The sequence below is a fragment of the Schistocerca nitens genome, chromosome 9 (assembly GCF_023898315.1).
Source record: "Schistocerca nitens isolate TAMUIC-IGC-003100 chromosome 9, iqSchNite1.1, whole genome shotgun sequence".
Classification (NCBI taxonomy): domain Eukaryota; kingdom Metazoa; phylum Arthropoda; class Insecta; order Orthoptera; family Acrididae; genus Schistocerca; species Schistocerca nitens.
Window position 1 is genome coordinate 250,970,657 of NC_064622.1, and position 11,939 is coordinate 250,982,595.

Below are 11,939 nucleotides of genomic sequence, written 5' to 3' on the forward strand. Positions count from 1 at the left end.
TGAATGCTACAATACTTAGCTCACTTGAAGATAAATGGACGTCTCCAAAAAAACAATTGTAGAGGTTGGTACGAGGAAGGTAGATATAAACAAAAATTTGGGAATGTGGTTATATCACTTAATTGGCGAAAGATGAAGGTAAGAGAATCTGGAGATTGATGGTTGCATGGAAACGAGGAAAATTGCGTAATGCTAAGGCTTTAGATTAGCATTCTGTAGATGAGAGGATCACATCTGTATCTGACCGCTTACATTTATATCTCCCGTGGTCTCCTTCGAAAACTACATGTCTATTATCCTTTTCCGCACTTCCGAAAAAACTTGGCGTACAGTCCGTCCCAAATAATTGGGGAACCATACCTTCGACAGGGAGTTGAAATATACTGTTTTTTTTTGGTCTACGAAAAGCTGGAAAGATGTTTCATCATGACGGAGTAACTGGGTGTGGGAGGACAGATCTTGTCGCAAAGGCTGCAACAAAGTTCCAACATCTATTTTAAGATATTTGTATAGTGTCTTATAAAAGTTCACACGGAATGGGCAACTATTATTATATCCGAAAAATCTCGTGCCCTTCTCGAGAAGTGATCAAATGCTAGCAATCGTTTTCCTTACACAAATGATGTACTATACCTATCTTCAGCATATTACAACTTCAAAAGAACACTTTGCGGTCCTCCAGATTACACCACTTAATCTTGGGCGTACCATGTAGGATATGTGAAATAAATAATTGTCAAAAGGAGAACAGCATCAGGCATAACCTAGACTGAATAATTCAAAAAAGCAGTAAGATATTTTGCCCTCTGTGTTTAAACTGATCTCTAAATGCGATTAGCAGGAGAGTGTAAATCAGTATGTTTGTAGCTGGTAGACGTTACTGTATTTGGCCGTATAATCTGAGAAGCTATTTCTGACGAACCACAATGAATATGTTAGTAACATTGTATCTCTAAAAGCGAATGCGTCACAAACTATCAATAGTTGCTCTATCTTTGCGACAGACTACTGAGCTTACCTCCATTTTAATAAGTAATCGTAGGAAAACCTTTATTTAAGTGTATTAGCGTTAAATGTGATGATGAGTACTTTAGGTATAACATATTAGTGACATACCTCCAGTGCCACGGATCAACTCCGTTGAAGTTATTCTCCAGTACAACAATGGTAGCGTCTCTCGGATTCAACTGCGGTGCTGCTAGAACAGCATTCAGGAACGCAGTAACAAGGAAAATCTGTAAGATAGGTACAGCACAAATGTTAACAACACGAGAAACTCAAAACCTCTCTAAAACACTTGCTCCTCCTTCCTTTCCAAGTCTCTCTCTCTCTCTCTCTCTCTCTCTCTCTCTCTCTCTCTTTCACTCACTCACACACACACACACACACACACACACACACATACACACACACACACACACACACACAACAGAAAGTGAGTACAAAAAAATAAAAAACACATTCACAATCACACTTACTTGTGTAAGTACACTCACATTGGCACCCAGTTTTTCGGGACAAAGACACTAATGTGATATACGAATGGCATAGCGAACCGGAACTCGGCTTTCCTTTTCTTGCTCACCTTGATGGACCAGTTTGTTGTTAAGAGACATTATTGTCTTTTTTCATTCTTTTAATTCCATTACTATAGTGATCTATCTCAATAAGAATTAATTCTACACAGATGTCCGTCTGTAAATTTGAAAGGATTATTATACATAGGTGAAAAACACATGATTGTGTAACGCAGGAACCAGGATTAATGTTGCAAATCAAGACCTATCAAAGTTAAATAAGTCATTTCCACCTTAAGTGAAACTTATGCCTACCTGCAGCAGGTTTTTGTCCGTTGTAACAGTAAAAAATAATTCATAATAGCGTCCAGGAATAGAGAGCAGCAGTTAATCTTTATATACTAAACTATCCTTCAGAGCGTCCTCCACAAAAAATATATTTTGTGCTCTTTTTGTCTTCGTGATTTTAACAACTTCTGTGGGTGAGCTCTTCCATGCTGAGCAATCAAGTGAAGTATTTGGACACTGAAAAGTCACACAACATGACTTTATAATGATATTTCTTAACTGGGCGATAAAATATTCTTTAATGCAACAATCATGGCAATGAGAGGTCTAATATTACTCAGTCGTATGATACAAATCCGGTTGACAAAAATGTTTGCTTCAACTGAGACTTTTTTGCATGACGCTGTTTCTTCTTTGAAATAAACTATTTCGCTTCTACATATTAGCTGATTCCCTCCATTTGGGTAGTAAGAAGCTGTACTGCAGCATATCATGATCTACGCAGCAATGTGTAAAGAATGTCATATGGAAACATCCCTAGCAAAAATTCAGCACCATCATGGTTGACACGGGCATAACTAACGGCTCACAGAGCTGTGACGTTTTATATGTTGAATGAAAAAGCTCAATCCATAAGCAGAATTTATCACCATACCACTAAGCACAACACATTAAATTAGATCAGCGTAACTATTGAGCTGAAAATCAGGTTGAATTTCTTTCAGTTTACAGAGTGTGTTTCACAATTCTACATCTACATCTACATCCTTACTCCGCAAGCCACCTGACGGTGTGTGGCGGATGGTACCTTGAGTATCTCTATCGGTTCTCCCTTCTATTCCAGTCTCGTATTGTTCGTGGAAAGAAGGATTGTCGGGTATGCCTGTGTGTGGGCTCTAATCTCTCTGATTTTACCGTCATAGTCTCTTCGCGAGATATACGTAGGAGGGAGCAATATACTGCTTGACTCCTCGGTGAAGGTATGTTCTCGAAACTTTAACAAAAGCCCGTACCTAGCTACTGAGCGTCTCTCCTGCAGAGTCTTCCACTGGAGTTTTATCTATCATCTCCGTAACTCTTTCGCGATTACTAAATGATCCTGTAACGAAGCGCTCTGCTACCCGTTGGATCTTCTCTATCTCTTCTATCAACCCATCTGGTACGGATCCCACACTGCTGAGCAGTATTGAAGCAGTGGGCGAACAACCGTACTGTAACTACTTCCTTTGTTTTCGGATTGCATTTCCTTAGGATTCTTCCAATGAATCTCAGTCTGGCATCTGCTTTACCGACGATCAACTTTATATGATCATTCCATTTTAAATCACTCCTAATGCCTATTCCCAGATAATTTATAGAATTAACTGCTTCCAGTTGCTGACCTGCTATGTTGTAGCTAAATGATAAGGGATCTTTCTTTCTATGTATTCACAGCACTTTACACTTGTATACATTGAGATTCAGTTGCCATTCCCTGCACCATGCGCCAATTCGCTGCAGATCCTCCTGCATTTCAGTACAATTTTCCATTGTTACAGCCTCTCGATATACCACAGCATCATCCGCAAAAAGCCTCAGTGAACTTCCGATGTCATCCACAAGGTCATTTATGTATATTGTGAATACCAACGGTCCTATGACACTCCCCTGCGGCACACCTGAAATCACTCTTACTTCGGAAGACTTCTCTCCATTGAGAATGACATGCTGCGTTCTGTTATCTAGGAACTCTTCAATCCAATCACACAATTGGTTTGATAGTCCATATGCTCTTACTTTGTTCATTAAACGACTGTGGGGAACTGTATCGAACGCCTTGCGGAAGTCAAGAAACACCGCATCTACCTGGGAACCCGTGTCTAGGACCCTCTGAGTCTCGTGGACGAATAGCGCGAGCTGGGTTTCATACGATCGTCTTTTTCGAAACCCATGCTGATTCTTACAGAGTAGATTTCTAGTCTCCAGAAAAGTTATTATACTCGAACATATAATTCCTGTAACAGGTATCCAGGATATTTAGAGGGGACTTAGGGCCTTAGTAAATAATGTTTCCAACACACGTCTTCAAATGTATCTTTTCGATATAATGTGATTATGAAGTGGAAACACGAAGACACAACCACAGATATATCTAAACGAGGTAGACACCATGTACTGACCGGCAGAGACCGTTGGCGTGGTTGTAAGAAATCATGTACTGGTTGAAAAAACCATCCGTGAGTTACAAAGTGCTGCCAGTAGTCCAACGACCTAAATGCCTGTGCTTAAGTAGTTAAGAAGTATGTGGTACAATCAGCTAATTATAAGCCACGCACGTGTGTAATCACTGCTAAGCCACGCGCAAGGTTGTGTGAAGAGCGAAACCACTAGTCAGTGACTCAAACGAATGATTTCGATTGGTAAATCACGTTATACCCTGTAACAATACGATAGACGGATTTGGATTTGTCCAATACCTGGAGAAAGTTATCCACCTTCATATACAATGCCAGCAGGGAGGTACAGAGAAGGATGTGACAGAATATAGGAGTGTTATTCGCGGTTAGTGTGTGGTTTCCTTATTGCACTCAAGTAAACGATACATACAGAAGGATATGAACACATAGCATTGTGTGCTACGTTCATCACAGAAAACGTCTGGAAATGATATCTATTTGTATCAGCACGACAATCCACATCATCATAAAGCAGCATCTGTGAGACAGTGCTACGTGGACAACAACATTCCTTGAATGAACTGGCCTGCCCAGAGTCCCGATCTTGAACACTTCTGGGTTGAGTTATAACGTCGCGTTTGCTCCAGACGCCAGACTCCAACATCACTACCTCCTCTGGATTCTGCTGTTGATGAAGAATGTCCATCTATTCCTCTACATACACTCAGAACTAGGTTGAAAGTGTCCACAGCAGAGTTATGGTCTTCACACCCCATTTTGCTGTCCGCTAATAGTGTCTGAATACTTTCCGTCAGATAGCTCGTGAATGTTTTAATTATGTGCCACTATTACTCAGTCAATAAAAGCGAGTCATATCAAACTAATTAGAGATCAGAGGTACATAAGCAGTTCAGTGAGCAGTAAGCTAAATTTAACCATAATGCGAACATTTGTTTGTGCACTGGAGAGCATTACTGGAGGTTGTATACCATTGCCTTCATCTGGTATTTGAACCGTCCTACGTCACCAGCTTTCGGTGAACCTACAGTTTATCCTAAACTGCAGACCACGGTATCTTGATGTTTGACATAATAACAAATCATTTCTAGACTTGAGAATAGAGCTAAGTGGCAAAAAAAGTCCTAAGATCTGAAGAAGTTTGAATTCTGGACATTATCAGTCCAACACTAACCCGGTTGGCCTTCGAACTTCCATTGAAATTAACGTAGCGTACAGGCACATATCACCAACTTACTGTGGTAGCGTGGAAGGTGATACAATTATTTTTCATAGGCATCACTATATGCTGATCCATAATTAGAAAATAACCTGCGTTCAGAAGATGGGGAAATACAGGAAAGTATCATACGACGTCAAAGATAAATGGAAAGTTATGTGTCTTCATTATCCCAGTGTTAACTTAGGATACCTGTATTGTCCCAAAAGAAACTGTGAATAACCTTAATGACCAGTAGCTTTATCCTCTGCTCTGATAGCGACTGCAGAAGGCAGTTCTGCAGAACACGCACAGAAGAGTTCGTTCTGCTCTCGGTTAACATCAACTGACAATACTGATAGAGTGTTGCCTACATTGATATCATTACGTCAGTGTCACCTAAAAGGAATAGCCAATAAATAACAACGAAGCTACACATTCTGTAAAAAAATCTTCTATGAAGTAAAGGAAGTTGCCAGCTGCTAAGTAAGCCAGCAAATAATTTGGTAGTGGCATTGTTCAAGAATGTGTAGGCTTTAAATTGTATTGATTTATTTAAAATGATCTGCTAAAGAGAATACACATGTGCTAGCATTTCTGTACAACATTATCACCGGCGCTAATAGAATATTAACCTTACTGCGAGTTTCTTGCAACGAAAGAAAGATACCCCAGAATACTATATTATAGAACAGTACTGATTATAAAAATATTGGAGGCTTAATTTCTCTATACCGCTCACAATTATACAAAATAACGACATGAATAGATGAAGTAGTTTCTTTATACGATTCTAGAAGACACATATTAAAGTGACTTAAGAACAAAGACGAACTCTACTCAGAATTTTGACACGGTAATTTTCATGATACAAGTTTGTTTACAGATAATACTTACAATGTCTTCTATTGCTGGTCGTTTATAGATATTGGTTACAACACCATCATCAAAAATTGCTGAAGTTGCATCTTGTATATTAAATAGGAGTTTTGCTTACATAATGGACACTCGTAGAAGTAGAACGGAACCTAGTGGATATTCATTAATGTCCACTGATGCCCCATGTCTACATGTACGAATTACGTACTAAAGCCTGTTTTATTCTTTTCATTAACTATACCCTGAATAATCTGATAATTACATAATGAACCTGAGATAGTACTTCAAACAAAATTCAACAGTATCACAGTCAATCGCTGCTGGGAACGTGACGCCACCAATTGTCAAATGTGTGATTTTGTAGCACTACCGTTTACATATTGTAATGTCTTCGGTAGGTCTCAATAAATAAATAAATAAAATAGAAAAGAAGTTAATAAAACCAATTTGTCCTACTACAATATATGAAACTTTCCAAAATTTGCTACGTGAATGTGTACGAGTAACTGCTGTTCCCAATCTACAGATATGATAAAGGACAGGCCTCTGCTAATATACTTATGACAGTAACAGCAGCGGATACAGTTTAGATAACGATGTTTACTACAAAAGAACCAGCATATACTCTGGGGCCTCACCCTCCTGACGGCCATCTCTGCTGGACGTACCTGGAGGACTAGTGTCCTACTGTGCACGCGCCGCTATTATATAAGGTCTTCGTAGGTCGTCGTCTCCCCCCAATCATCGCTGTTGAGGCAGTGACCGCGCTAGTCACCTCAAAAACGCTGTTCCCAAAACTTGCTTCAAATTGCTCACGCTAAATATGCTCCGTTATTAGCCGGCTCTTCGCTTTATTATAGTCCTTGTGCTGTGGCCAGATAATCCTGCCACTCCCCAGATGCGCGGAAAATTGAAGTTTTCTGCTTTCAAATGTTAAATCGAAGAGCTGAAATATCACGACAGACTAGCTCGAGAAAGGCAACAGCATGTATTTGTGGTTAGGCAACAACAAGTACAGTAATTTCAGAAACATACTGCGAGCGTACGTACAATTTGTGTCACTACTGGGTGCCGTCTGCCTACATGTGGCTCAACAAATGAATAACTAGGCATCTGGTAAGAGCAGGCATTGCCTGCAAGGGGAGCGACGGTTAAAACAAAGTTTTTTGAAAACGGCCGCGAGTTGCACTTTGATGATTTTCATGATATGTATTTACTAAATAACTACCCATTTTTTATGTTATAGATGATTCAATGTCTCGTTACTATCTTCATTTTAGGCTTTGTAGGGTATGTTCAATTATAATTTTTAATGCACCCTTGGGTGCATTCCTTTTCATTATGTGGTGTTTTTTTATTTACATTGCGTGCACCTTACGGACATGCTAGGATGAATTTTTAGTAGGTGAGACAATGATGTCCTCAATATTAGCGTGTTTGCTTAATTTATCAAGAAGAACACATATCTTGAAGTACTAGTCAAATGCATTATATACATTGACAGGGCCATGCAGATAAAAGTTACACAAAGCTTAGTACGTAAGTGAATATTATGAAAGCCACAAATGGTACCTAAATCATATGTAAACAAAAGACATATCAAAGCGTGTAAAAAATACATAAATGTAAGTGCAAAATAAAGTGCTCATGTTTACTAAAGTTCTGGCTGCATGACGCTCATATGAGTGATCTTGAGGAATCGAGATGGATAACGAAATTAGGAAAACATGAGATGGTGTACAGTGAACGTGGACTTACATCAGCCAAATTCATAGTGTGGTGTTGTAATGAATTTAATCCATGGACAGTCGCTATTTGGTGAAAACTTTGCACGAATTATGAAAGACTGGTATTGCCAAACCCATAAGCAAAGATGCGATCACTTTAATAAAAATCCGGCAACTGTTATGGCAGTGCGCAAAAACAGCGACTCCGAAGCATCTACTTGTCGTGTCATGTAATTATTTGCTTGTAAATATTGAAGTTCCAAGCGTTCCTAGTGACAATTGTGCAATAACACGATGAAATTCTCTCCAGAGACGCTTATTCAGTGTTTGCAGTGCTGATTTATGTAAATTGAATCAGAATAAATAGAATCAAATGAAAAAAAAAAACAGTTAGAACATTCAACATGCGCTCTCTAATAAACAGAAATACCACATAATACAGAAGAATCCACACTCACCGACACTCTGCCGCAAACCAAAAATACATAAACACAAGACGTCAATGAGGCCAGCTATAAATTACAGAAAAGTTGCAACATCTATATCTGATTTTATTAGACATAGAAAACACTTTCTCTTCCACTTCTATTACAGAAACAATAGAAATCATAGAAAAAACTCTCATGTCTCACAGCTGTCTAATTATAGAAGCAATAACAGAAAAAAACTAGTGCGCTGAAACTGATTACTGAACAAAACTAATTCCATGAAGAGGATTAATACTACCGGGAAAGTGAGGGACTACCCACGAGAAGGCCAGTATCAGGAACCTTAGCCTACATTTTTATCAGTCATTTAGAAAATTGGATATTAGGAAAATTAGCCACTGCCGATGTCTCCATGTAGCATACAAGACTTTGAAAACTCTGCAATAAATTTAAGTCAACCAACAATCACGAGGGACATCTCCCAGAGATCATAAATATTATTTCTCTGAATGTCAAAGCTGTGATAGATTGTACATAGGTGTGGCATGTAGAAATTTGAAAACGCAGTACACAGAACACGTCATATATATATGAAACAAATTGTTGCACATTAGACTTAAAACACCAGAATTGCCATTCGGCCAGCATAGCTTTAAAACACCAGAACTTCCATCCAACCAGCATGGATGGGACAAGGATATTTCTGGGCAGAAAACGACTGATGTCAGCATCAGCATTCCTGGAATCAGTGATGTCAGCAGTAGCATTCCTCGAATTCCCCCTTACTCCCTCATTTCTCGGATTTTCCACCCCCTCCTCCCTCCCTCTTTCACAATGGATAATGGTCATCATGATATCAGCCAGTCGCTGCACAGTGACTGCTGATCTCGCCAACAGAGATCGATCTCAGCTTCCCACCCTTCAGGAAATTTTAATTTTTATGATTTGACTGCGTGAGCATCATCGTTTTCTGTCCGCGCTGTTTACTGATATGAGTAGCATGAAACGCTGCCAGCAGCAGTAGTCAGCTGGGAAGAAGAAGAAAAATATCAGTAAGTATATTGTCTGTCTATCTCTAATTATTATTATGATAATTATTTTTAGGACAGATGGCCTTTGTAGTCTGGTCCCAACACCCACAAACCAACCAACCAATTATTTCTAGGTACATGTGTATCATTTTATACTGAGGGGTTAGTAGTTATTGTTTCACAGGAGGATTCACAGATATTCCACCGTGTGCTAGTACCTCAGCAGCGGTAAATGTCCACAAGATGTCTTCCTTACCTATCAGACCTGCTGCATCAGCAGCAGTCGTCTCCAGAACTACGACAGCTAACCAAGCTCCAGGCAGTCCCCTCAAGGATACTGGTTTTGGCTAACTCTTATAACATGATGGCAAGTGGATCTAAATTTGGGCTAATCACTAGGGTGTGACTTTCATGTGATAATAGAAGCGAAAAAACGTTCGATAGGTGATGTCAAATACTAATGGTTCAAGTGGAAGTACATGTGCAGTATGATGAGCCATATCGACACGAAGATGACAGTCGGGTATGATGCATCACATACTCCGATCGACATTCACATTCTTGGTACAAATATATGTAGTAGATACACATATAAATGTAGATATGGATCCTGAGATAATGCTAGAATTGAAGCGTCCCCTTAGAAAAATTAAGAATGACAGTGCTGGAAAACTTCTACGTTATTTTATTTTCAAACAGCTGAGCAAAACTCAACGTACTCAAACAGTTTTCTCTTTACTTATTCTGATCACCACTAAACTGACATACAATAATTTTTAGCGCAACGCAATCTGACTTTCAATAATCCCTACAAAAGAATAGCCTTGACTAACAATAACCTATACCTTTCATGAATCACTTACCTCACAAAAATCTTCGTTACTCGAACTACTACAATACAGCGAGCACCAATACTGCCAGCTGAATAAAAGATTCTAACTACTGAAGGCACTAACTACTGCTGGCGGCTCACCTCCAACTGCCCAACGCTGCGCGCTGTTCACATCCAACTCCCAACACGACACTGGCGAATATTTCAACAATGAGCCCAACTAGCCACAGATTCCACACAGCGCAGTCAGCAATTTTCATACAGAGCAGTACATGGCGTTACCATCATAAAACCTAAACAGCCTACTTACAGAATTAATCTTTTGGGACACGAGCGTACATTCTAAGGCAAAAAAAAGACACACAGCGAAAAATTATTCAAACGGGACGAAAATCGGGACAAGTACATTTTTTTACGGTCATGACTCTTCTGATTGGTTTTATGCGGCCCGCCACGAATTCCTCTCCTGTGCCTACCTCTTCATCTCAGAGTAGCACTTGCAATAAAGGCAGCTACGTCTAGTACCATGAAAGTTATTCCATGTCTTAACACGTACTCTATAATTCTGCCCCTTATTCTTGTCAGTGCTCTCCATAGGTTTATTTCTTCACCGATTAATTATTATCTCAATCACTCGTCCCTGTTCTGAGAAGCAGAGTTAAAAAAGGCGAGGTAAGATACTTTGACAGCATAAAATAAAAGCATCATAACGTAGGCTGCAAAATGTTAATTGATTGGTACCAAACCAAACTGGTAGTAGTGGCTTAACCGTTGGCAAATTAGTAGGACGCCAAATCCTGAAATTAGTAGTACTGTCCGTGCAAATAACAAATTGGAAGGAGGTCAAATCGAGATATCAGCTAACTGGTTATGCAAGTGGTAATTTGATAGACCATCAAACAATGCAATAAGCAAATTGGGTGTCACAATGTTAAATTGATACGACGCCAAATTTGTAACTTCGTAGTATAGGCCAAAATGCAGATATATCAGCAAAAGAACTGAACACTCTATGCGGATGCGTAAATGCGTCCTCTCTTGTAGATACGGTTTTACGTTAAATATTCGAGGGCTATGCATACCTGATTTCTTCTATAGATAGACTAAATTACTGGCGTCCATACGTTACAGTATTTTGTAAAGCACTTGTGCGACGTACGTGCCGATTAGGCAGCGAGCACTTTTGGAAGTCTCAGCATATCTCCACAAACATGCATTTCTAGTGACTGAATGACTGCTAAAAGTATTGACTAAGTACCTTTTCAGAACACAGCTGCTTAGCACTTGTAGCAGATGGACGCTCCGTCAATACCATGTATAAACCAGCGCCTTTGCTACTGCGCAAACGTTTTATTAAGTGTGCCGGAGAAACACTTTTTAAACACAATACCGACAAATTAGGATACTTCCTAGTTATGACTGAGTCTTATAAGCGTTGTTATTTCGTAGATCTGAAGAAAAGAACCACAATTTCTAATGCAAACTATTGTCTCGGAGTATGCTTTTTTTTTTTTTTTAATTATTTAACAAGTATATGGAGACTGTGTCGAACATCAGGTGGTATCACGTCCTGCGGCATACGTTTCATTAATTTATAATGTTAAGCTTCGATATACAACTACAGTGTTTGCCCCATATATATTAAGGAGACATTAATTGGCTTACAGTCTTTATTAGATATTTTAGTACCTTAGCGCAGGTACGTAGAAAACAACTAGCTTCTTATTTGTCGAGTTTACTGCATTAACCTTTTGTACGAGAAACCAAATATAGTACTTGCATATACTGTATACAATCTAAGACAAAACAACGACGAACCACGAATTAAGTATCCAACAGGAATGGAAATCAGTGGATGTGATGTA

At 39.2% G+C, this 11,939-nt stretch overlaps 1 protein-coding gene across 1 annotated transcript in view; it reads right to left on the reverse strand.

Moving 5' to 3' along the window:
* The window catches only part of LOC126204165 (endocuticle structural glycoprotein SgAbd-5-like), a 28,221-nt gene extending 21,512 nt beyond the window's left edge, over window positions 1-6,709 (reverse strand). Inside the window, exons 1-2 of the mRNA XM_049938572.1 lie at window positions 6,695-6,709; window positions 1,117-1,235 (exon numbers count right to left, since the gene is read on the reverse strand). Of these exons, the coding sequence (XP_049794529.1) occupies window positions 1,117-1,235; window positions 6,695-6,709 (134 nt within the window). The remainder of the gene's footprint in view (window positions 1-1,116; window positions 1,236-6,694) is intronic.
* Window positions 6,710-11,939: the final 5,230 nt, after the last annotated feature.